General features: G+C 44.1%; 1 protein-coding gene across 3 annotated transcripts in view; it reads right to left on the minus strand.

Annotated features, from left to right (window-relative positions):
* The window catches only part of LOC148511392 (collagen alpha-2(VI) chain-like), a 313628-nt gene that overhangs the window by 122222 nt on the left and 166415 nt on the right, over positions 1-24991 (minus strand). For 2 of the 3 annotated variants that reach the window (XM_088442276.1, XM_088442277.1), the window contains 2 exons: positions 9368-9403; positions 3177-3239 (listed from right to left, as the gene is read on the minus strand). In XM_088442276.1, the coding sequence (XP_088298402.1) occupies positions 3177-3239; positions 9368-9403 (99 nt within the window). The remainder of the gene's footprint in view (positions 1-3176; positions 3240-9367; positions 9404-24991) is intronic. The other variant, XM_088442278.1, reaches the window with a different exon arrangement.

Below are 24991 nucleotides of genomic sequence, written 5' to 3' on the forward strand. Positions count from 1 at the left end.
CCATAACAGAACTGCTAGACCTGAAGCTGATTCCATAACAGAACTGCTGTCACTGTAGCTGCTTCCATAAGAACTACTCTTGCTGTAGCAGATTCCATAAGAGAACTGCTCTCGCTGTATCTGATTCCATAACTGAACTGCTGTCACTGTAGCTGATTCCATAACAGAACTGCTGTCACTGTAGCTGATTCCATAACAGAATTGCTGTCACTGTAGCTGATTCCATAACAGAACTGCTGTCACTGTAGCTGATTCCATAACTGAACTGCTCTAACTATAGCTGGTTCCATAACAGAAATGCTGGACCTGAAGCTGATTCCATAACAGAACTGCTGTCACTGTAGCTGCTTCCATAAGAACTACTCTTGCTGTAGCAGATTCCATAAGAGAACTGCTCTCGCTGTATCTGATTCCATAACTGAACTGCTGTCACTGTAGCTGATTCCATAACAAAACTGCTGTCACTGTAGCTGATTCTATAACAGAACTGCTGTCGCTGTAGCTGATTCCATAACTGAACTGCTCTCACTATAGCTGGTTCCATAACAGAACTGCTGGACCTGAAGCTGATTCCATAACAGAACTGCTGTCACTGTAGCTGCTTCCATAAGAACTACTCTTGCTGTAGCAGATTCCATAAGAAAACTGCTCTTGCTGTATCTGATTCCATAACTGGACTGATGTCACTGTGGCTGATTCCATAACAGAACTGCTGTCACTGTATCTGATTCTATAACAGAACTGCTGTCACTGTATCTGATTCCATAACTGAACTGCTGTCACTGTGGCTGATTCCATAACTGAACTGCTGTCACTATAGCTGATTCCATAACTGAACTGCTGTCACTATAGCTGATTCCATAACTGAACTGCTGTCACTGTGGCTGATTCCATAACTGAACTGCTGTCACTATAGCTGATTCCATAACAGAACTGCTGTCACTGTGGCTGATTCCATAACTGAACTGCTGTCACTGTAGCTGATTCCATAACTGAACTGCTGTCACTATAGCTGATTCCATAACTGAACTGCTGTCACTGTGGCTGATTCCATAACTGAACTGCTGTCACTATAGCTGATTCCATAACAGAACTGCTGTCACTGTATCTGATTCCATAATTGAACTGCTGTCACTGTAGCTGATTCCATAAAGCTGGGTACACACTTGTTGATATATTGTTCGTTCGGGCGAACAATATATCAGTAGTGCATTGGTGTGTGTGTACACCAGACATGTCTGTGAACGACGCCGGGCGGCACCACAGCAGCGATTCTGGGTGCAGGATGCCGTTCCAGGCACTCTGTTAGCCAGATGCAGGGACCATGGGGCATCGATGGCACCACCCACAGTGCCCTGTGGGCCGCACCACTCGCACACCCCTAGTTATGGTGAGAACTGCTTTCACTATAGCTGATTCCATAACAGAATGGCTGTGTAGCTGATTTCATAGCAGAACTGCTATCAGTGGAAATAATACATTTAAATTAGTATTACAAGGGTTATCCACCTAAAACTAAATTATATAATTGTACTGTACTCAGTGGCAGAACTAGCGGTGGTGCAGCCGGTGGCTTGCACCAGGACCCGCTGTGGTGCAGGGGTGCATAGCTCCTGCTGCCAACAGAGCCGTGCACCCGCCGCCAGTGTCCCCCAGGCCCCACAGTGTAGTGCAGACCGCAGTGAGTGCATAGTGGGGGACTACTACTGGGGGCACTATATAAGGGGCACTATCACATTTTGGAGATGTAGCTCACCCATGAAGCTTTCTGCATTATGTGGAACAGACCTTAGAGCAGCATGGCATAGAGATGACCATCGACCGTCTATTGTTTGTAAGTGATATCCTATCAATAGTAAATAGTTTTAAAATTAATGAGGAAGGTCCGATAGCAAAATCCCATCTCCTTAAAGTACTGTTAATGCTTGCCCTCAGCCCCAATTCTTTTGCGCATATGCAGACCCAAAACGTTGATGGTTTCCCCCTGTGGGCAAAAACCATTGAGCAGAGAGGTATTCTACGTCGAGCAGTGAAGTTTTGCACCAGAGGCCGGCTTGCCTTCACTTCCACACAGCAGTTGCAGTGTGAGTATAACACAACAGAATACACAGGGTTCGTAGAGAGGAAAAGCAGAGTAAAGCTGGCCATCCACTATACAATTATCTAGTGTTCCCTCTAGCTCCGGCGGGAGGCAGGGCGCCGGAGCTAGAGAGGGCATGCCCGTGCGCGTGCGCGACCGAGAAGGGGGCGTGGTCATCGGAAAATGGGGCGTGTCTATAAGGCGCGTCCCCTTTTCGTCACTCTTGGGGGCGTGCCCGGCACTTACGGACACGCCGGGCAGCCCCCAAGCCCTGCAGACAGGGAGAATAGATGCCGGGCGCATGCGCCCGGCGTCTATTCTCCGGCGGTGACCGGGTCACCGCATGTTTCTCCACCCGCGGGACACTGCGTCCCGCGGGTGAGAACGGCTCCCGCAGGCTGTGAGGGCAGGGCGCTTTTTGCCCTCCTCCTGGAGGGCAGGGTGCTTTTTGCCCTCCAGAAGGAGGGCAGGGCGCCGCGCCCCGCTAAAACAGCCTAGCGGGAAAGCTAATTATCTGTCAGGTATCTGTCCAATCTGGCTGGTTGGAATGAAAACCTGGTAATGTATGGGAGCAAATGACCGTCATACATATGGTTTTAAATACTGAAAAAAGGACAAAAAAAAGAGTTCAAATTGGTTAAGTTTGTGTGTTTTAACCAATTTGTCTGAACAACCATTTTTGGCTATTTTCCAGTGTTTGTGAGCAAATGGACAACTGTGATTTGCTCCCATACATTACCAGGTTTTCATTCCAACCAGCCAGATTGGACAGATATCTCACAGAAAATTGTATAGTGGATGCCCAGCTTAATACTATCTCTAGATGAAGAGATGATTTAAGGATTGATCCCATGATCCTTCTGAAGGTGTTAGAAAGGTTTTTTGTGTTTATTCATGTAATTAATGGCACTAAGTATGATCATAAAAAGTCAGCATATTTCCATCTCTTCTCCTGATCAATGCCACAAGCTGTCAAAGTTAGTCTGTTTTACATAGATTTACTACAACATAAAAGGAAATATTGTTGGCAACAGAAAAATTACATATTACAGGTATTAGCTATTTAAATATACAGCAATTTTAAACATTATATTACTGTGTCTCCCTTTGCTCCTTTTGGACCTTGTTCGCCTTTCTCCCCAAAGAATCCTCTTGAACCCTAGTTAAAGAGAAAAATGTTATGAAGTTGACTGAGTGGTTTGTTTTTTTGTTTACCAAAAAGATTTTCATACTTTCATCTAACTAAGTAAAGACCACGGTTCCTGCCATCTTTGTGCTCTGGATTTTATAGAGCTAATGCAGCCGCTCAGAGGGAGCTGTCATAAGAGCAAGAATTTAACACTTTCATTTTCAAACTGTTTATCTCACAATAATCACTGTACACACTAAGGAGTACATGATTTGTCATTAAAGAATTATTCCCCCATTTATCAACACAGTATTAAACTAGGCACTGGGAGGTAGTGGTATCTTTATACACCACCAAAAGCAGCTGCAAATGGGTAGCCAACCCAGTATTAACTAAGCATAACCCCTTTAGCGCTCGCTAAAGGGGTTATGCCAGGTTTCCGGATTTAACAAACAGCGGTAATCTAAGATTATTGCTGTTTTTCAAGCATCTGTTTGTCAGTGATGCGGTCCCCATTGCCGGCAATGGAAACCTGGCGGTGCCTTTCTGGCTTCAGCGAAGCTTTCCAGACACTGCCGGTTCCCTGTGTCATGCACATGTGCAGACAGATCGTTGTGCATGTGCAGAACACCAGAGCTCCATCGCTCAGTTAGGCTGCCAGCAGAGGACCTTGCTGGACTTTGCTGGACCTCGTCGGAGGGGTAAGTATTGGTAAATACCAGTACATTTTTCGTTTGTATCACAGTGATACTAAATGAAAAATTGCACTGGTATTTAATATCATTGATAAATGGGGGCCTGTGTATTGGTACAAATATTCTTGAATAATAGCTAATTCAAGTGCTCATTCTAATGTGGTCGCTCTATAATGGATAAAAATGATTGACATTACTGACAGGGAATGTAACAGTGACGTGCGGTGAGGTAAATGGCTGGGGAGAAACTGGCTAGTATCAGAGCCAGATATACAGGTACATATATAAACCCGAGGGTTCATGTGGGCATTATACAAAGGTGAAGCAGTGTATAGTGCTGGAAATTTGGTGTGTTTTGATCAGGGATGTCCGAAAAGGGTAGACGGAGATGCAGTGCCTCACCTGCCATGCACTTTTTACTTCAGAGTTTTTACTATACAAATTATTATAATAATACAAAGAAGATATTTATAATATTTTATAATTTTTTTTATTCTAATTTTTATAGTCAAAACTTTGGAGTATACCTATGTATGACAGAAAAGGCTCTGCCTCACCTGCTCACATCACCGCACATCACTGGAATGTAATATAATCTATAATACCATATAATAGAAATACAGCCAGTATATTTCAAAATTATGAAAAATTACACAGAAAACTTGAATATTCAATGACAAAATTATTGTTAGTGAAGGATAGAATGATAAAAGCATAATTGTTGTTATAGAAACTTTGTAATAAGTTAAGTATATGAGATTTAAAGAAGATCATAGGAAAGGACTGGTATGTAGATTGCTAGTCTCAGCAGTTTATTATGCCTGAGGAGAAAAGAAACACACTGTACAAAAAGCAGAATTTGATATATCCTAAAAACATCTGGCTTTGATATGCCTTTATCGTGTCATGCAATACAAATTACATCACATAATGTTGTTCTTGTTAATATGGATCCAAGAAAGGTTATAGGGCCACTAAACTCCAACATTTAAATGTTCAATTTTGAACTACAGTATAAAGGGAAAATACATTGTTCAATGTAAACCTGATATTCAATTACAGCGGTGTTAAAAAAAAAAAAAGAATTATAGCACAATTCTAATAGCCTGCTGAAGCTTTTCGCAAATCATGGGTAGATAGTGGATGCTAACCTGTATTTGGGGATTGTCGAGACCTAGTACTGAGGTGCGGAGTCTGAAGTGCAGGCGGTATTCACTAAGGAACCCCGCAAGGAAGTTTGATCTTAGCTGCGTCCGACACGCAGGTCGCAGCCCTCAGACTTGGTTCCCTAATACAGGTGCTGATGTTCTCTGGATAGGAGGGGAGTACAATGAAGACGTACAATGTAATCGACAAGACGGTACCACGGAGCAGATGTATGCAGGTCACGGAGGATAGCCAAGGGTCAAAATCGGAATACCAAGCACAGTACCAGGGAGGAGATGGAGTCAGGTCACGAACAAAGCCAAGGTCAGGAACAAGCAGTAGTATCACAGATGAGAATGCTGGAGTAAGATTTGGGAGGCTATACTCTGGCACAGAAGTTTCCACAGGAACATCCTTATATAGGAGGAGACTTGAATTTGTCACCCATGTGATGTCACCCATGGTGCGTCTGGCCCTTTAAAAACTACTGCTAAGTTTGCCCGCGTGGCCCTATGGGAGCCATAGAGGGTGTCAGGAAGTGAAGAGACAAGCCGTCAGGACCGCACCACAGCTTTCCCCCAAGTGGCTGCAGAGAGTGAGAGCCGGCTGGACTTGCATGACACCAGCGCCCTGGGCTAGGTAAGTAGATGCCGGGATCCGGTACACTGTGACATTACCCCCTTCTCTAAGGGTGGCACTGAACACCCCACAAATGACTTGTTAGGGAACTTCTGGTGAAATCTCTGAAGGAATTGAGGTGCATGAATATCCGAGGCCTTAACCCAACAACATTTTTCAGGACCATACCCCTTCCAATCTACCAGAAACTGAACTAAGCTTTGAGATATTCTCGAATCCAAAATTTATTTCACTTCATATTCCTCTTGGTGGTTTACTGAAACAGCCAAGGAGTTTAACGGGTGTCGAAAACCAGTTGATTACCAGAGGTTTGGAAAGGGAAACATGGAACACATTTGGTATCCTGCCAGGAAGTTTCAGTTGATATGCCATTGGATTAATTATATGGAGTATTTAGAATGGACCAATGAATCTTCATAGGTACCTTTTGTAGGTACCTTCAAGCACAGATGTTTGGTTAATAACCAGACTCTATCACCCGGGTTCAACAAAGGAACCTTCTTCCTTCTTTTATCGGCACACAGTTTATAACATGATGAGGCTTTACACAGGTTCTTTTTTCCCTCCTTGCAAATCTTTAGGAAACGATCTAAAATATCACGGACGGCTGGAAGTGATACTGACCGGCAGACCGGCAATTCCGGCATTACAGGATGGAGACCATACTGAATGAAGAACAGAAGTGACCAGATGCCTAATGGAACAGATTATTGTGAGCAAATTCAGCCCATGGTAACAGCGAGATAGAGTCGTCTTAATTGGCAGATACGTAAATCCGAATAAATTTCTCCAAATTTTGATTCACTCGCTCTGTCTGACCATTACTTTGTAGATGATATGCCGAGGAGTAACTCAAATTGATACCAAAACACATACGCAGTGCTTTCCAGAACTTGGAAGTAAATTGTACCCTTGATCAGAGGCTATGTCCTTGGGGAACCCATGCGACCTGAACACTTCCTTAATGAATGCCAATTTTATAGCTGATGGAAAGCTCTCTAGCAGAACAAAGTGAGCTGCTTTGGAGAATCTATCCACCACCACCACCCAGATAGTGTTGAGGCCTTGGCAGGACGGTAGTTATGGGAAAAGAAACCACAGGAATACCACTTGTCCTCCTCATCCTTCTGTGAAAGTACTGCCCCAACTCCGACCATGGAGAGGTCCACCTCCAAGAAAAAAGGTTGGTCACAATTTGGTTGTCACAGAATGGTTGCTGAAATAAAACACTACTTTAGAAGGATAAAAGCTTCTGCCTCAGAAGGCCACAGCCAGGTATCTTGACCCTTCTTGGTCAGAGCAGTGATGGGAGCTGTGATAGACGAGTTCCTGATGAACTTGCGGTAGAAGTTGCTGAAACTCAGGAAGCATTGAATCGCTTTCAACCCAATTGGACGAGGTCAGTTGACAATGGAGGTGAAATTCTCTAGATCCATCCGAAGGCAAGAACCCGAAATGATGTAACCCAGAAATGTCAGCTCTTTGTGCTAGAATGAAAATTTCTCCAGGTTACAGAAGATGTTGTTCATGTACTTTTGGATGACAGCAGGGAATTGCTTAATACAAAAGACAAGACCAGGTACTCGTAGTGGCCATCGCTAGTGTTAAAGGCCATCTTTCACTCATCCCCAGACCAGATTCTAATCAAATTATAGGCCTCTTGGAAAAAATCTCTGCCCCTTTTATTTGATTGAACAGTTCTGAGATCAGAGGTAGGGGGTATCGTTCCTTGATGGTCATAGCGTTCAACCCCGAAAATCGATGCAAGATCTTACTCCTCCATCCTTCTTTTCGACGAAGAAAAGAGCAGCTTATGCGGGTGACTTGGATTCTCTTATAAACCCGCGTTCCAAATTCTCCTTGATGTATTCAGAGACAGCCTGTTTTCTGGAAGTGAGAGAGGGAAGACTCTTCCACGAGGAGGCATTTTCCTAGGTAATAAATCTATTGCGCAATCCCACTCCCAACTTTCTACACATCCCTGAAGGACTGATATGGAGCAGGAAGAGGATCATTTGGGGAGATGATCGAACTTTGGATGATGCAATGCGGAGGTCGGATTATCGGCATGCAGCTCTGATGGCACCGAGATCCCCATGACAAATTTTGGGGTTCTTTCCATGGGAGCATGCCCGGACTCTCAGCTGATGGGAGCCTATAGAAGGAAATTAATTCCTTGTGGAGGAATCTGTATGGTAACTTCTGAAGTCCTTATGCGGATGGGAGCCGTTCGAAGTTTATTCCCATCCACTCCGATAATACAGAGTGGCGTCTGAAGAGGCACACTAGTAATTCATAACTTATGATGAAATTACTGTCGACACTTGAGTCTAAAGAGGCCTTAAGAGGTTCAGCGGTTTCTTCTAGAAGCAAAATAACATCAATAGTGAACTGGGAAGAAGTGTTTTCTTTTGGGGTGTGCTGAAATGCACCTAATCTGACCACCCCTTGTGATCAGTTAGGCCTTCTCATTTCCTGGACTTTTAGAACAGCCAGGGAGAAGGTGACCCGGTTTGCCACAGTATAGACACAGATTGTACTGGAACCTCCTTACCCTCTCTGCGGCAGGAAGACGTGACTTCCCGATCTGCATGGACTCTTCTGGAGACTCAACCAGACCTGAGAAACACAGGGCGAGTTTAAAGCTGAAGCACCAACACTGTTCCCTCTCTCGTGCTCTCTCTCCGGTTGGCAAAGGTCTACTCAAATACACAAAGATATTAGGTCATCCAGAGATGTTAACAATTCCCTGGATGCCAATTCGTCCTTGATTTGCTCTGACAAACCTTGCATAAACGTGGCAACCAAGGCTTCGTTGTACCAGACTTGAATCTGGCGCCCATGTGACGTCACACATGGTGCACCTGGCCCTTGAAAAACTACTGCTGAGCAGCCCACACGGCCCTATGGGAGCCACAGCCACTGTCAGGAAGTGAAGAGATAAGCTGCCGGGACTGCAACACATCAGCCCCAAGCGGCTGCACTCTGAAGCAGCTGGCGCTACAACGCCAATGGACCCGGTAAGTAGATGCCATGCTGTGACAAAGCTCCTATGATATCTAAATGACAAGGTCCTTATGTGATCTGATATAGGTAAAAAATGTGTCAATGCAGCAATGTGAGCTGCTGTGACATCACTTTCCCTATATATGAATCAACCAATCAACACAGTACATTTCTGAAAAGCTAATTTACCAAGCCCATAATTTGGTGCATGCTGTGTTAGGGAAGGATCTTTCTCCTAACCTGCTGTATGTGTGTGAAACAGAGTATGGTGGACATAGTTACGTTTATACGCACCATTCATACATTAGCTCAGTAATACAAAATGTGTGATATATATTCATGTCAAATAGTGTTTTTACTTACTCTTTATGAATCTCTGTATTAAGAACCCAATAAAACATCATTGCATAACCTAATGAATATAAATAGTACGGTCTACATACAGTATGTTGTATTTAAAATCATTTAGAAATTACAGTGAGTACAGCAAACATCGCATTGAATTGAATAGCTGCGGGAGATCCCTCCTGTGGCTATTCAACATCGCTTTCAATTGAGTTCCCCCCATATGTCCTTTACACACCACAGCTATGTTTAATATATTACTTACATATTTACTTAGCAGTGATACAAAAATAAAAGGTGCAATAATCATAGAGACAGTATTCTTACCGGAAAGCCTATAAGACCAGGATCCCCTCTAGAACCCTAGACGTAAATACAAGTAAACAAAATTACTGTACATTTTTAAAGAAAATGCAAGAAATTGAAGAACTATACTAAATATTTTTGTGTAATCCTTATTAACAAATATTTACAATTTGCTGTATTTACCCCTTCTTTATGGGGTAAGAATGTGGGGCTTAGGTAGCAATCCCCCTTAGCCTAGACCTTTAATATAGCTCATTCTGTTACTACAACCTTTGGCCTTATGAACTGGCCTGGGAGATTAATTTGGGAGTCTCTATATACAGGGAGTAATGATTGAAGTCATCGATCCGCAGGTGTCTGATTTATGTTGGCTACAATGTAATCAGAGAGGCATATATTTGAATATCTGGTGAGAGAGTCCAATCCTTAAATCATTTTGGAAAGAAGTTCTATCCCTTATTGTGAGGGTTACCTCGATACCAATCAGGCCTGACCCCCTTTCCATTCTGATACACTAACTGATCCATGATATTAAGTCCTCACAAAACTTAATTAGGAATATCTGTAGCACAGCCAAGTCTCAGCCGGCTAAGGATTGGAAAAATCCTTCCCTCCAGCTGTTACAGAGGTGATAGATAACATATGGTTTATTGCATTCATGGAATATATTTATAGTTTACTTCATTACACAGGGCCTGATTCACAGATGTATGCTAACCCAATGGTTAGCACATATCTCTGATTGTTGGAGGACTGCACATACACAGGATGTGTACTGCGCATGTGCAGCCCTCCATTTGTGAGTCTGCTCGCACTGTCTCCATGCCAAGCATAATTGACAGGCTGCGGCATTTGGGGGGGGCATTCCTGGCCACTGTTCCTGGAAACAGGAGCGTGTCACCCCTGTTTTCCAGGAGGGACAAGGCCAGGGTCTGTGTCGGTGAATGCAGATTTCCTGGCCTTGCAAGTGACCAAGCAATTCAACTTACACAGCCTGGCCAAAGTGGCTGTGCAATACTGTCCATCTCTGAATCAGGCCCATAGTACACACTCTTTATATGTATAAATACCATAGGCCACACCCCCTTTGTGACATTATTAGGAGGTGTGTCCACCTCCAAATAATGTCAGGATGGGGGGAGCCTCACTAGCTGGGCTTCCCCCAGCCCTCTCCCATCACTGAATGGATGCCGGGCGCATGCGCGCAGCATACATTCAGAGTCTCTGGGGCCCAGCACCGTCGCACAGCTGCAGCAGTGGGGTTCCCCAACCTTCCGATTTAACCACCCGCGGGCCACTTCGGCCCACGGTCGGAACAGCGGGACAGTAATGTCCCGCTGAAATCGGAATGTTGGGGAGGAGTGCGCCCTCTATGGGTGGCGCCCCTGTGCGACCACTCAGGTCGAATACCCCTAGAGCCGGCCCTAATACACACACACACAGTCCCCCGGGGGGTGCCTAACCCTAACCCCTCCTTCCCCTAGCCTAACCCTAACCTCCTGGGGGGGAACCTAACCCTAAGTCCCACCCCTAAATCCCCCCCCTTCGATCGGGATGCCGGGCGCCGGTCTCCCGGCGTAGGTAAGTTTCGACGCCTGTCATTTAACCCTTGCCGGGACTAAGCAGTCGGGAAGCCAGCTTCACCCCCCATAAGTCACCTTGAACTATTCGTGATCATTAAAGGAGGACTATCTGACATTTTGCCTGTGTAACAGTCACTTGGTACATGTATGTCTGTAGCACGGCTTACCCTCTACCAAAATTTGGAAAAATTTAATAGCATATACAAGAACATTAAGACTGATTGTCTAATAAGGAAACAATTGTCACTATAATCACGAATATAGCTACCCTTGGGAGACATTTTAATGCATGACTCTAAGGACCTCATTCAGAGGCGCTCACAAAAAGCGAGCGCTCGCTCTGAATCAGGGTTGCAGCTTTTTTTTTTAACCTGGCCTCCTGGCCGCTTACTAAGCTGTGGGTGACCACCCACAGCTTTTGCAAGTGGCCAGGTGATGGTCACGATTATCGCGACCATCGGACTTGTGACGAGACCCTTGTGGTAGGGTCTCATCTGCCGCAAGCCCCAGTGAGCTTCCTGCTCAAATAGAGCAGGAAGATCACTACTGACATCACGAGTGATGTCAGTAGGGCCGCCCACAAACGCCAGGCGTTCCTTCAGGAACGCCTTCGTTTGACCAGCCATCCCCCCTCCCCGCCTACGAAACGGGGCGGGCTGTCGATCAACATCGACAGCCGCCCCATTTGTAGTGAGCCCCGGAGCGAGTAAATTTCTCAGTGCCCCACTATCGATCCGCTTGTGAGCGGGTCTGAATGAGGTCCTAAGGCCCATATTCAATTTGAGGTGAAAAGTCCAGACTTTTCGCCTGCTGGACATTTCGCCTCCTTCGCCTGTTTTCCAGGTGGAAAAGTATCGCGCGCATGCCCGCTATTCCCCGTATTCAATTCCAAAGTAGGCGAAATCGGGAACCGGCGAAACATTGTTCGGCAAAAAAAAACAGGAATTTTCAGAAAATAATTGTAGGGCCCTCCTAAAGATGTCCAGACCTGGGAGTTCACAATGTGTACCCCTACTTTTTTATGCAGAAGAAAGTCGGGTTTTTAAATAGCCGCGGCAGGTGCATAAATGCGGCTTTGAAGAAGGTGATGCAGAAGAGCATTTAGAAGTTTTTTAGTGGGAAAAAAACTATGCCCTGCAGGTCCCAGCATGCGGGGGGAGGTTTGCTGGGACCTGCAGTTCTACTGTAAAGACAATGTTTTTACAGTCTATTTTTTACACCACACCTACACTATCAACCTGCCACCCACCGCCCAGGGGTGGTGGGGATAGCCCCGGGCTATCAGCCTAGGCTAGTGGTGTCCTGGAGAGGGGGACCCTTTTTTACAGTAAGATACATGCATACATCTCACTGTTGTCTGCATGTGTCTGTGTCAATCCGACCTGCTCAAATCGAAAGCATTTGGGGATTTGAAGGTCTATTTTGTGTTAGATTTCAAATCGAATTATAGTAAATAAGGATTTGTGTGTTGCTCTACGTAAAAGTACCGATGTTTTTCCGATGTTCGATTTGAGGAAAATTTGGTTTTAAGTTCGATTTTACATTCGATTTGTCCTTTAGTAAATACCCAAAAGCTAAATCGAATGAAAATCGAATGTCAAATCACTCAGTAAATTTACCCCATGATCTCTGGGCCTGATTCAGACCCGTTTGCAAGCGGGTCGATGGTGGCCCAGTGCGCACGCGCAAAAAGCGCTCGCTCCGCGACTCACTACAAAAGGGGCGGCTGTCGATGTTGATCGACAGCTCGCCCCATTTTGTAGGTGTGATGGGGCGGTGGCTTCACAAACGGAGGCGTTCCCATGCAAACGCCTGCCGTTTGTGGGTGGCCCCACTGACGTCACCAGTGATGTCAGTGGGAGAGCTTCCGGCTCTGTTAGAGCCAGAAGCTCTCTGGGGCTTGCGGCCACGAGACCCAACCACAAGGGTCTCGTCGCAAGCCCGATGGTCACGATGGTCTTGACCATCGCGACTATCATCATGGCCGCTTGCAATAGCTGTAGGTGGTAACCCACAGCTATGCGAGCGGCCAAGAGGCCGCAACTAAAAAAACCTGCGCCCGCCATGATTCAGAGTGAGCGCTCGCTTTTTGCGAATGCCTCTGAATCAAGCCCTCTGTTCCCAAGACAGCAATGGAACAAGTAAAAGCAAGGTACAGATGGTTGCTTACACAACATAATTAAACAGGTCAAACAAGGTGAAGAAATTAAGTACATCATTTGCACTTTCACTCCAAATACATTTTTGGTAAGAGCAGCATCATTCACCTGTGACTGGAGCAGGATATACCATCATATGGTACAGTTGCAGAGAAGCTAAGAGAAGTAATAAGCCTCTGTCTGGATTGCCAGTCACAGGCGGACACTGTTTCGGTCCACAGCACATGCTGCAGCTGGTGAGTTACTTAGGCCACCCACGAACTGCTGGGCAATCAATGCAATTCTTACCACAGTTTACCTATGTTAGTTTCCAATAAACAGTATCTTGCACCAGCATCATAACTAATTTATATTTCTACTACCCATGCCCGTAGGGAAGGGTGTGCAAGTGATTCTATCACCCAGCTCCCTGGGGACGACACCGATGCTGCCCCACGTCCAATGCATCTGGCTAGCAGGGTGTTTGGAATGGCACCGATCGGCCAGTAGCACTGCTTCCAAAGGACGGGCAGTTGTACACCTTCTCAGGCTGGCGGTCCTCCCTGTTTGTATGATATCATGTGTTCGAGGGGGTGGGCGCTTCTAGCACAGTGAGCGGGTGAGCCCTGCTCCAGTACTGCTAATAATGCCTAATTCTGGGGGAGCTGAGTATTGGTGAGCACATTATACTCTATGGTAAAATATGCTCCTATAAATGAAAGTCTCCTATATCCAGTTTTAGGGGAATCATTACAGTTTCTGACATTTTCGTAAAGAAACCAAAATATAGATCTGAAGGACAATTGGAAGTGTTTTCCAACGAATGATTTGTAAATATTGCAAAACAGTATGTCGGACGTTGCACCTAGGACAAAAACTTGGAACTGCTCAGCTGCAGATCTACTGTTTTACATTAGATCGTTCCCAGAAAGTATTTAAGATATCATTCCCAGAAGGCATTGAAATATTATAAATTGTTAAATGTATGTTTACAGTCAGCTACAAACAGAATAAGAACTTACATAACATCATGTGTCATATGGACACAAAATGGTTTATTTTATGGTACAATTAGAGTTAGATGCTTATATACCACAAACTGATTCAAAAGTGTGTTTTGACAGAAAAGTGTGTTTCATAAGAAAAGACAAACGCTGTCTGGTTCATACGTGACCTGGCAGATAAATGTTAAAATTGCAATTATAGTCAATCTAAATAATAAGCGAGAAAGTGTGTGTGTGTCTGTCTGTTTGTCCTTTATGCATGGCCAGAGTTTTGTACCTACAGTGACCACCAAATTTAACATGGTGGTGTAGTTTGACCAGGAATAGGTTTTTGGATATGTGTGAAGATTGCTTGGGCCATGGAGGTCTATATTGTGCCCACCAAGTAGGCCGTGGGGTCTCTGATTTTAATTTTTGTTTAAGCAAGTTTGCTCAGGTTGTCTCCCAGTGCCTAAAACTGCACTTATCTGAAGGCACAGGCTGATCTGTACCAGTGGTGGGCAGGCAGAGATCCACCGGAAGAGCAGTGAGTTGGAGGATCAACTGTCACACTGCACCTGCACTAATTTCCTCCAAGCACATTTTAATATGCCATGGTCTCCAATGTTGAGCTGTAATGTAAAAAATTAAGGTTGCAGATGTACTTCAAGGTCTATTCTTGAACCCAGGAAACGCAGCGTATCCCAACCAGTACTGCTTGACCCTGAAACTAATCCAGGAAAATAATTGTAGATGGTATTATTGCTTATTCCTATAATTGAGGCAACACTGCCCCCTACTGTCTATTAGTATTTATGTATATTTTCAAGTTGAACTTTGTAAACTTTAAATGCTTATTCCGGAGTTATTTCAGAGAGTAGGGTATAAAAGCAAGTTGTTAAAGTGAAAATATATGCTAAGCACATAAAACCATATATCAGCTATGCCTAGCTTTGCATTACACCAGACATCAATTAAATTAGTAGCCCACCCTAATAGACCATTGCTGCTTGTAATCCCCTAAAGTATCTGTCAAGTAAACTGAGCTTCACAGTTTATCGTTAGGTCTAGGGCCATGCCAAATATTTGACCTATTACCTGCAATACTTATTTATTCTTAGTAATTAAACAATCGTTGTCTGATTTGTTCTATTATAAAAATGGAAAAAGAACATATTCATTATATATGGTTGAATACTAAAGAATGTTAAACCTTATAGACTCCATCTTGTTTTTCATATGTCTAAACTAAAGTAAAGTTACCTTTGCTGCACATATTCTGCAGGTTGTAAGACAAGAATGTACAGAATGTTTGATTGTATGTTTTTATTCTAGTTAATTGGAGAATAGATTGTTTCGAGCATAATACTGTATATATTATGAACACAATTAAATGTTGTTCATATTTCTCATTCCATTCACATAATCATCTGCTCTAAATTGTTTATTTCAATAGCAGGTATTTTATCCTTGAAGTTTTAGCTTAAATATAATTAGTTGAGAAAAACACTATCCAAGAGAAATTGGTATAACGTCAAAGGAGAAAAGACCAGGAGCTGACAATTTCAGAAATAATTAAAGATCAATATAGAACACAACATTAAACGATATAAACATTATTGAGTGTCAAAAAATATATTAAGAAAGTATTGAGTATTTAGAGAAAAATATGAATTGGCAAAACAGGTATAATGTAAATGATTTTCTGAGTAACAGGTGATATAAACATTATAGGATTTTAACAAGGTCTATATCTCCAACAAATTAAATATTTGTCTTATTCTCATGCAGTTACCAAAATTATTATTGTTCGCTCACACAGGAGGTGATAAGAACAAGGATGAGACATATTCGTCTTAATTCGTGAGGAGTGGTGATATTATTTAATAGAAACCTAAAATACAATATCTTAGATAAATTAACAGACCCAGAGGGTCGATATCTGTTGGTGGACCTGTCTGTAGAAGGACGAAATTACACGATAGTTAACCTATACGCATCAAACATATCCCCATACCAATTTTTGGCTAAATTGTCTCAGATACTGGCACGTAGGACAGTACATGAACTCATACAAGCGGGCGACTTTAATTCAGTAGATGATCCCAGTATAGATAAATCTCCATCAGTTAATTGACCAAACACACCCTCATGGCACTATATACAGTCTCTTAAGATGATACATCAGCTTTCTGACCCATGGAGACTAATACATGGTACAGAACATAAATACTCATCTCTCCCGGGCTCATCAATCATTATTTCGGATTGATTTTTTTTTAGTCTCGAACTCTCTAATGTCAAGAGTTTGCAGGTCAGAGATACACAAGATATTAATCTCGGATCATGCCCCGGTGTCCTTGGACCTGTGGCATGATTCTTCGACTTCTAAAGATCGCCTATGGCGATTTCCAGAGCATTTGGCTAAATCTGAGGAGTTTGGACGGTTTCTTAACATGTCATAGTCCAATTATTTGGACGATAATGTGGAACATTGGCAGGACATAGTTCTGCTCTGGAGTGCGTCCCAGGCTGTTATGCGAGGCCACATTATCCAGTATGTGTCTAAAATTAGGAGAGAATCAAAGAAACAATATCAGGATTTACATGATACAGTGGCCTCATCGTTCCGACAATATCAAACGCATCAGTCCTCAAGTAACCTAGAGGAGTATCTTCAAAATAAAAAACTGTTGGAGTCCATCCTCTCTGCACAAGCTAGGAATGGTCTGGACTAAACTAAACAATTGTATTACAAATGGGGCAATAAGCCTGGCAGACTCCTCGCACTCATGGCTAAACCGTGGGCAAGGAGGTCTTTTATTACAGCGATCAAAAACCCTTTATATAATAGTACACACCTGTCTACCAAAGAGATTATACGCCATTTTCACGCTTATTATACGAATCTCTATCAGCCGATTGATGTGGAGGGGGACCTACAGGAACAGCTATTATCAGAGGCCCAACTACCGGTATTGTCTCAGGATCAGCGAGAGCTATTGTCTAGGGACATTTCAGAAGAAGAATTGCGAAATGTTATAACAGGACTTCTCCAACACAAATCACCTGGACCTGATGGCTTTTTAGGCTCTTATTATAAAATATTGAAAGATAATTTAATACCCACTTTGGGAGAATTATTTAATAAGATTTTACATGACAAACCAGCCTTTCCTTCATTCACAACATTAATTTCAAAACCAGGCAAAGACCCATTATTAGTGGAATCATACCGCCCGATATCACTATTAAATTCAGATTTTAAACTGCTTGCCAAGATAATGACCAATAGGTTACAAACTATGATGCCCAATTTATTAACCCCACACCAAACAGGATTTGTTCAAGGAAGACATTCTGTTAGAGCCATCCGTATGGGTTTGGCGGCGGTCTTGGCGGCTACAGGTAGAAAAAAACTGTGCGGCATGTTGCTCAGCCTTGATACGCATAAAGCCTTTGATTCAGTGGCCTGGCCGCATCTATTTGCTGTTTTAGAAAAAAGAGGCTTTGATTCTTTATTTATAGAATTAATACGGAATTTCTACTCTCATCCCACTACCACTCTGTTGGTTAACGGGTTCGTGGGGATCCAATTACAATGTATAGGGGAACCCACCAGGGATGCCCCCTTTCCCCGTTGTTATTCAACCTGTGTATTAACCCTTTATTTCGCATTCTACAGAAGTGGGCAGAATTCTGAGGCATAAGGGTGGGGGCGGCGGAAATTAAGCTATCTGCCTTCGCGGACGACCTGCTATTATATATTGATGAACCTGAGTTTTCCCTGGGGAAGATATTGTCTAAACTTTCAGATTTTGGTAAGATATCGGGTTATGAAGTGAATTTGTCGAAATCGGTAGGCCTTTATCTTCATCCAAAAATACAAGTACCACGTTGGGGTTCGCATCTACCGTTGAGATGGGCTAAGAATAGCATTGACTACTTGAGGATTCAACTACCCAAATTTCCAACTGAACTGTATAAACTTAATTTTTCAAAAGCCACCATGCAGATAACAAGGGAACTGGAGGGATGGACGCATCTTTGCTTATCCTATATGGGTAGAGCCAATCTAATAAAGATGGTAACTTTCCCAAGGCTGCTATATCTGTTCCAAGCTCTCCCCCTTCTATTGACCCAAAGGGAGAACTCTCTCTTCAGAAAATGTATTTGGAAACTCAAGCGCCCAAGGATTGGGTTAATTAAACTGCAGCAAACCAAGGCTAACGGGAGGATCAACTTGATAAGCTTTTTGCATATGCAGGATGCAGAAATCCCGAACCATATAAAGTATAACCCTCTCTTATGGTCCACTCATAAGGTGTGGCAATCCTGCGCCACCGTGGTCGGATGAACTCTTATAAGTCGGTATTTCCACCTTTTATAGGAAATCCAGAATTTCAGGGGGGTAGAGCATCATTTCCCTTTACCAAATTGAATAAAGAAGGATTGAAAGATATAGGTTCCCTTCTCAACTTGACATTAAAACGCACACTTAATTATCGGGAAGCACTGGAAAAATTTCCCACTTTTCGTAACCATCCTCTTAATTTTATGCAGACTAAACATTATGTGACTTCAGTCATTAGATGTTTTTCAGATTTAGATTGGGATAATGTATTTAATACCTTGCTCCTTTCGGAACCGGCAACCAAAAAGGCATTATCTATTCACTATTCCTTTTTACGAATACCAATACAACATGAAGTGGTGCACACTCGGATGAGTAGGTGGACGCAGGTGATTCCATCTTTATCTTGTGAGATTCTGATAAAATCTCTTCTCTTATCACGTAATTTACTCCCGGCTATCCAATATCAGGAGATGTTTATGAATATTTTTCATAAAGCATATTTCTCCCCACATAGGCAATAATTAGCGGGTATGTCTTCCTCTGCCTCCTACCCTCGCTGTCAGTCTGATATTGCTAATTTGTACCACTATTTCTGGTCTTGTCCCCTTCTGAGAACCTTGTTGAAAGTGAGAAAATATGCCCTTGAACACCTAGTGAATTATGTGCCATTTACTGATGTGTGGGTCATATTTGGCATACTTTCGGAGGGTCAGCGAGTGGCTGTGGGCGACTCCTCCTTATCATTAGTGCGGTGGCCCATAAGGCTATACTTCAGACATGGATTGACACTTCTCCACCAACACTGCGACTTTTTAAAGAAAAGCTTTTCTATGTATTCAATATGGACTGGATTGAGACTATATTGGAGAAAGAGAAACGAGCTAAAAATTTTTTCCAAACCTGGGAGAGCTATATTGATACTCTGACCTTAGTGCAGAGGCATAGAATTCATGATTCATTGAAATTAACCACATGGTATTGCCTCCGAAAGACTTCAGGGGATCTTCCGATTAGGTTGAATTAGCCCTATGGCTTGGTCTCATGGAACGGCTTAGAGACTCCAGGGAAAAAGTTTAATTATAAGTGCAATAAATATTATTGTTGCATACTCAGATGATTTTGGATATAACAGAGGTTAATCTGTTTTACTGTAATATTTGAATTTAAATTTAAAATAATCAGTTACATAATTAGACACGGACGAAATAAGCTTGATGTGATGAGCTAAGGATGATGGACATAAAGACCAACCACAGACAGACTGATGTGAAATTACGTACTATGAGTGATTATGAATGTGCATTAGCCTTGGTAGTCTGAAGGGACAAATATCAGAGTCAGATGAGAGAGGTTAGGGATTAAAGTGTGAAACCTCAGTGAGTGTCACTTACGATTTAGGCTGACTTGCCTACTGACGTTTTTATATTTTCTTTTGAATATTTTAAGTAAAATTTTAACTACTTCAATTATCATGTGCGAATGTTAAGTTATTATAATTACTTAACTTTATTAGAGTATAAATAATTAATAATATTAACAGCCAGCCTCGTTGTTGGACCATAGCCTGTGGGGTGCCCACATTAAAAGGTATGCAATCGGGAAGCCGACTGCCTAAATACCGGCAGCCGGCTTCCCGACTGTCATATCCCGGCAAGGGTGAAATGCCGGGTGTCTAGATGTAGACGCCCGCATTTCCCCAACGACGGGAGCCCGGCATCCCGATCGTAGCGATGCCGGACGCCGCGAGCAGACAGCCGCAGGGGGGAGGGTTAGGTTTAGGGCTCCAGGGGGGGACTTAGGGTTTAGGCAGCGGGGAAGGGGGTGGTTAGGGTTAGGCACTTGGGGGGAAGTTAGGGTTAGGCACCCCTAAGGAGGGTTAGGGTTAGGGGGGTTAGGTTAGTAGATACTCACCTACCCACGATCGGGATTTCCAGCGCTGTCGGGCTTCCGCTGCTCGGAACTCTGCTGATGTCGGGCTGCCGCTGACGGGAATCGAACCGCTGGCTTTCATACCGATTCCCATTAAAAAGATGGACCTGATACCAGACACTGAAGCAAGTGGCAGGGGCTCTCTGGAATATGAGACTGAATATTATGATGTCACTCAGACCAAGCTGAGTGTATTCATAGAATCATTTTCTCAATAAACTGTATTTGTTGAGACTAGTGTCTCCTTGTGTGTCTCATTAAGACCTGTGTATCCAAAGTACCTTTTCTTTTGCTTTTCAGCCTGTTTATTGTAAGAGAGAATTACTATTGATCTTTCTGAGAAGAAGGTATCTGCCAGCGGCTGTCACAGTTGTTGTTGTTGTTTCATTAGATCCCCATCTGTTTTCACTAAAATCTTAATTTTTTACTTTTATTCATGGAATTAAAATGCATTATGTTTGCTAACAGTAATAATGCGAAAGAGAATCATTTCCATGAGTACAATGAGTGAAATTAAGCTGTGCTACATTTATTCTACAATATACATATAATACAGGGTCCCGGGTCCAGGGGGATCCTGCACTGCACATCCTGCACCCAAAGTGTACTTACCTTGGTTCCTTCTCTGCAGCGCCATTTTCCCAGTGACATCTTTGGGAAGATGCGATGTGTAGTGACAGCATAGACTCTGTCACTGTGCCGCAGCCTGTTCTCTCTTGTGCACATGACTGGGAAGATGGCGCTGCTGCGCAGGAACCTGTTAATACGCCCTTGACAATAATGTTAGGGTCCAATGTTCTGCTAGTCAAAGAGTGCATGAAAATAAAGCAATACTATTCCATTAGTTGTTGCTGCAAGTTACCTGAGGGGTATTATAATAAATAACTATGGACTACAGTTCACTAATTCATCACTAATACCACTAATATATAGTATGAGAAAAACACTTTTATGTCTTTAGTCTTTGCATTTGTAGAAAATGTTTGCAATTGGATGTTATCAGAGTTTCATGTTGCACCTATGGAGTCTGAGGGCCTGATTCAGAGGTGGACGCTATGCCAATGTTTGCGCAGTTATCCAATGTGTTTTGTACTGCGCTTGCATCACCATGGTTTATAGACAGTAGCCATAGGGAGTATTTCTCAATCACTCTGCGTCCAGTCAGTGCACGTTTATGCCCCCCATAAAGGGTGAAGGACTAGTAAGATAATGACACGTTGCAAGCATTTTGTGGGCAAGTCGCAGCCAGCGAATGTGTTTTTGCATGCAGTGTCACTGGCCTTGGTGGCTTAGTTCTGAATAAAGAATGGTGCCAAAACATCCTCCGAGCAACTTCTCCCAACCATCCAAGAACAGTTTGGTAATGAACAATGCCTTTTCCAGCATGATGAAGCACCTTGCCATAAGGCAAAAGTGATAACTAAGTGGCTAGGGGAACAAAACATTGAAATTTTGAGTCTATGGCCAAGAAACTCCCCAAACCTTAATCCCATTGAGAACTTGTGGACAATCCTCAAGAGATGGGTGGACAAACAAAAAACCACAAATTCTGACAAACTCCAAGCTTTGATTAGGCAAGAATGGGCGGCCGTCAGTCAGTATGTGGATCCAGAAGTTGATTGACAGCATGCCAGGGCGAATTGCAGAGGTCTTGAAAAAGAAGGGTCAACACTGCAAATAATGACTCTTTGCATAAACTTAATGTAATTGTCAATAAAAGCCTTTGACACTTATGAAATGCATGTAATTTTATTTCAGTATAGCATAGCATAGTAACATCTGACAAAAAGGTCTAAAAACACTGAAGCAGCAAACTTTGCGAAAACAAATACTTGTGTCATTCTCAAAGCTTTTGGCTGTACTGCTATTCCTGTCTATGGCAGCAGCCGGTTACCTCTCCTCATGCAATAAAGTAGCAGTGAATGAGTCCCTGAACAGGGTAAGGGGCAGCACATGGGTAAATGTTGCACAAGTGTAAGGGGCAGCACACAGAGTGAGGGGACAAGCACAAATAACGAGGGTGAGGTTGGTAGGCAAACAGGCTGAGGGTAAGGGGGCAACACAGGGGTGAGGTGGCAGGCACACAGTGGGCCTGATTCAGACCCGCTCGCGAGCACTGAGCGCTCGCAAGCGGGTCGATGTTGCCAAAGTGCGCATGCGAACGACAGAGGCAGCTCCGTCGTGCGCATGCGCGAGACCTGAATAACGACGGCCAAGCCGTCGTTATGGGTCTCGCACCAAAGGGGGAATGCTGTCGATGGTGATTGACAGCACGCCCCCTTTGGTGGGAGTGCCAGGGGCGTGGCCGCCCAGACAGAGGCGTTCCCATGGGAACGCCTACCGTCTGGGGCCGGCCCCACTGACATCACTAGTGATGTCAGTGGGAGTGCTTTTGGCTCTGATAGAGCCAAAAGCACTCCAGGGCTTGTGGCAGACGAGACCCTACCACAAGGGTCTCGTCACAAGCCCGATGGTCGCGATGGTCTTGACCATCGCGACCATCATTTTGGCCGCTCGATATAGCTGTGGGTGGTCACCCACAGCAATGCGAGCGGCCAGGCCCCACCGAAAAGTAAGAGAGACGGCCCTGATTCAGAGCGAGCGCTCTGTCAGAGCGTCCGGCTCTGAATCAGGGCCAGAGTGAGGGTAAGGGGGCATCACAGGGGTGAGGTGTCAGGCACACAGGGTGAGGGTAAGGAGGAAGCATAGGGGTAAAGTGGCAGGCACACAGGGTGAGGGTAAGGGGACAGCACAGGGGTGAGGTGGCAGACACACAGGATGAGGGTGATATCAGATGCCCAGTCTGGTGCAATCCCCGCCCACTACCTAGGGCCTCCGGGGTCCGGAAATCCCACCCTCCCAATGATATTGGCTCCGGCGGCTACTCCCCACTCCCGCCCCATCCTAGTCCTATTGGCTCGACGGGCATGGCTACCCAGTCCCACATTCCTTGCCCACCTCTGGACTGTTCGGAGCGGAGGAGCAGAGCAGTGGGAGGCTGAGCGGGAGCACCTTCGTTTATTAAACACCTGGCAGAATCCAGCCAAGGACACTCCGCCATATACACTGCCCTGGCCAGCAGCGCCCCTTTCTGTCACGCCCCGCACTAGATATGCCTCGATGTCTGAAGTTGTGAATACGTTCGTAGTCTTTGTTAGTTCCTGACTGATTTCACATAGCATTACTTACATTTAATTTGACAGAATGGGCACAGTTGGTCTGGCATCAATGAATTCAGTACTAAGATCTCCAGAAATACATATGACATGACACGTACAGTATATTAGGCATGACATGATGCCTTCAGTACACAGGCCACTCTAGCCCTTTCAGTTGCTATGACTAATCTGGGAGAGAGAGATGAAAGCTTTCCACAATTCTGCTGTACATGTTGCCTTATTCTTCACATGAAACAAATAAAGCAAGTTCAACATATTGAAATTGTTTGTTTACTCAGTCAGACCGCCTCTATAGTCGCGACTGGCAGACACATTGACAACTTTTACTGCAACCACACCCCCCCAATAAAACAAAATAAAGATCAGTCCTAGCTAAACAGATCTCTGAACTGTAAACTTGTTCTTCCTGTAATATGTTACATTTCCATTAGAGCCATCAGTGCCCGTGCCATCAACAGCTGATGGTGATCATAAATGATTTGTACAAAAAGATCTGTAATACCCCTTTCAGACATACAACCCGGGAAATTCTCCTGTGCAAATTCCCGGGTATTTGGTCGAGACCCCCCTTTCACACTGCAGTGTCTACCCGGGAAATTCCCAGGTAGACCCCTTTCAGACATAAGCCAGGTTTTTTAGTTTTAAATATTACCTGCCTCTCCTCTGCTCTTCCTAACCTATCCCCTCTCCGGCTGCCGCTGATGATGTCATCATCATGCAGCAGGCAGCCATCCAATCAAAGTGCAGCCTCTATCTATAATATAATAACTCCTATCTACCCTGGTGGTCCAGCGGGAGTGCGGGCGGCCCGCTGTGGCTGCAAACCACCGGCGGTCTCCAGCGCCGGTGTGAGGACCCGGCCATGGTTGCTGACTCGTTTGTCAGCGCCACAGCCACCGGTGCGGGGGGTGATGAGCAGCAGCGCAGAGCGTCCTACAGGACGCTCTGCACTGCCAACTCATTGTAATGAGCAGCAGCGTAGAGCATCCTATAGGACGCTCTGCGCTGTCATTGTAAAAGCTGCTTGGTGCTGCCCGGGAGTAGTAAATTCCCGGGTAGCACCATTCAGACAGAAGCAGGGTAATTTCCCGGGACTTAAGCCCCGGAAAAACCCTGGTCGATTGCAGGGGTGGCTACCCGGGAACATGTTCCCGGGTAGGCACCTTTCAGACAGACTCGGGTACCCGGGAATTTGGCCGAGGCAGGCCAAATTCCTGGGATTCTCGAGATGTCTGAAAGGGGTATAAGTAACATCTGTGTCTGAAATGAAGCAAATGGTAGTTGTCAGCATAAATATTTTAGCAACTTTGAAATTATGCGCAAATTATAATTAATGAGCGTAAGATTTACCATACCATTCTGTATATGCTATTTGCTTCTTTTATTATGTTCTCATTATGCTGTTGATTTGTGTCTAACAAATGTGCCTAGTTAATCATTTAATGCTAAACTAAGAAAATGTTTCATTTTCACTAA

This window comes from Taudactylus pleione, unplaced genomic scaffold (assembly GCF_031769625.1).
Source record: "Taudactylus pleione unplaced genomic scaffold, aTauple2 ptg000309l, whole genome shotgun sequence".
Classification (NCBI taxonomy): Eukaryota; Metazoa; Chordata; class Amphibia; order Anura; family Myobatrachidae; genus Taudactylus; species Taudactylus pleione.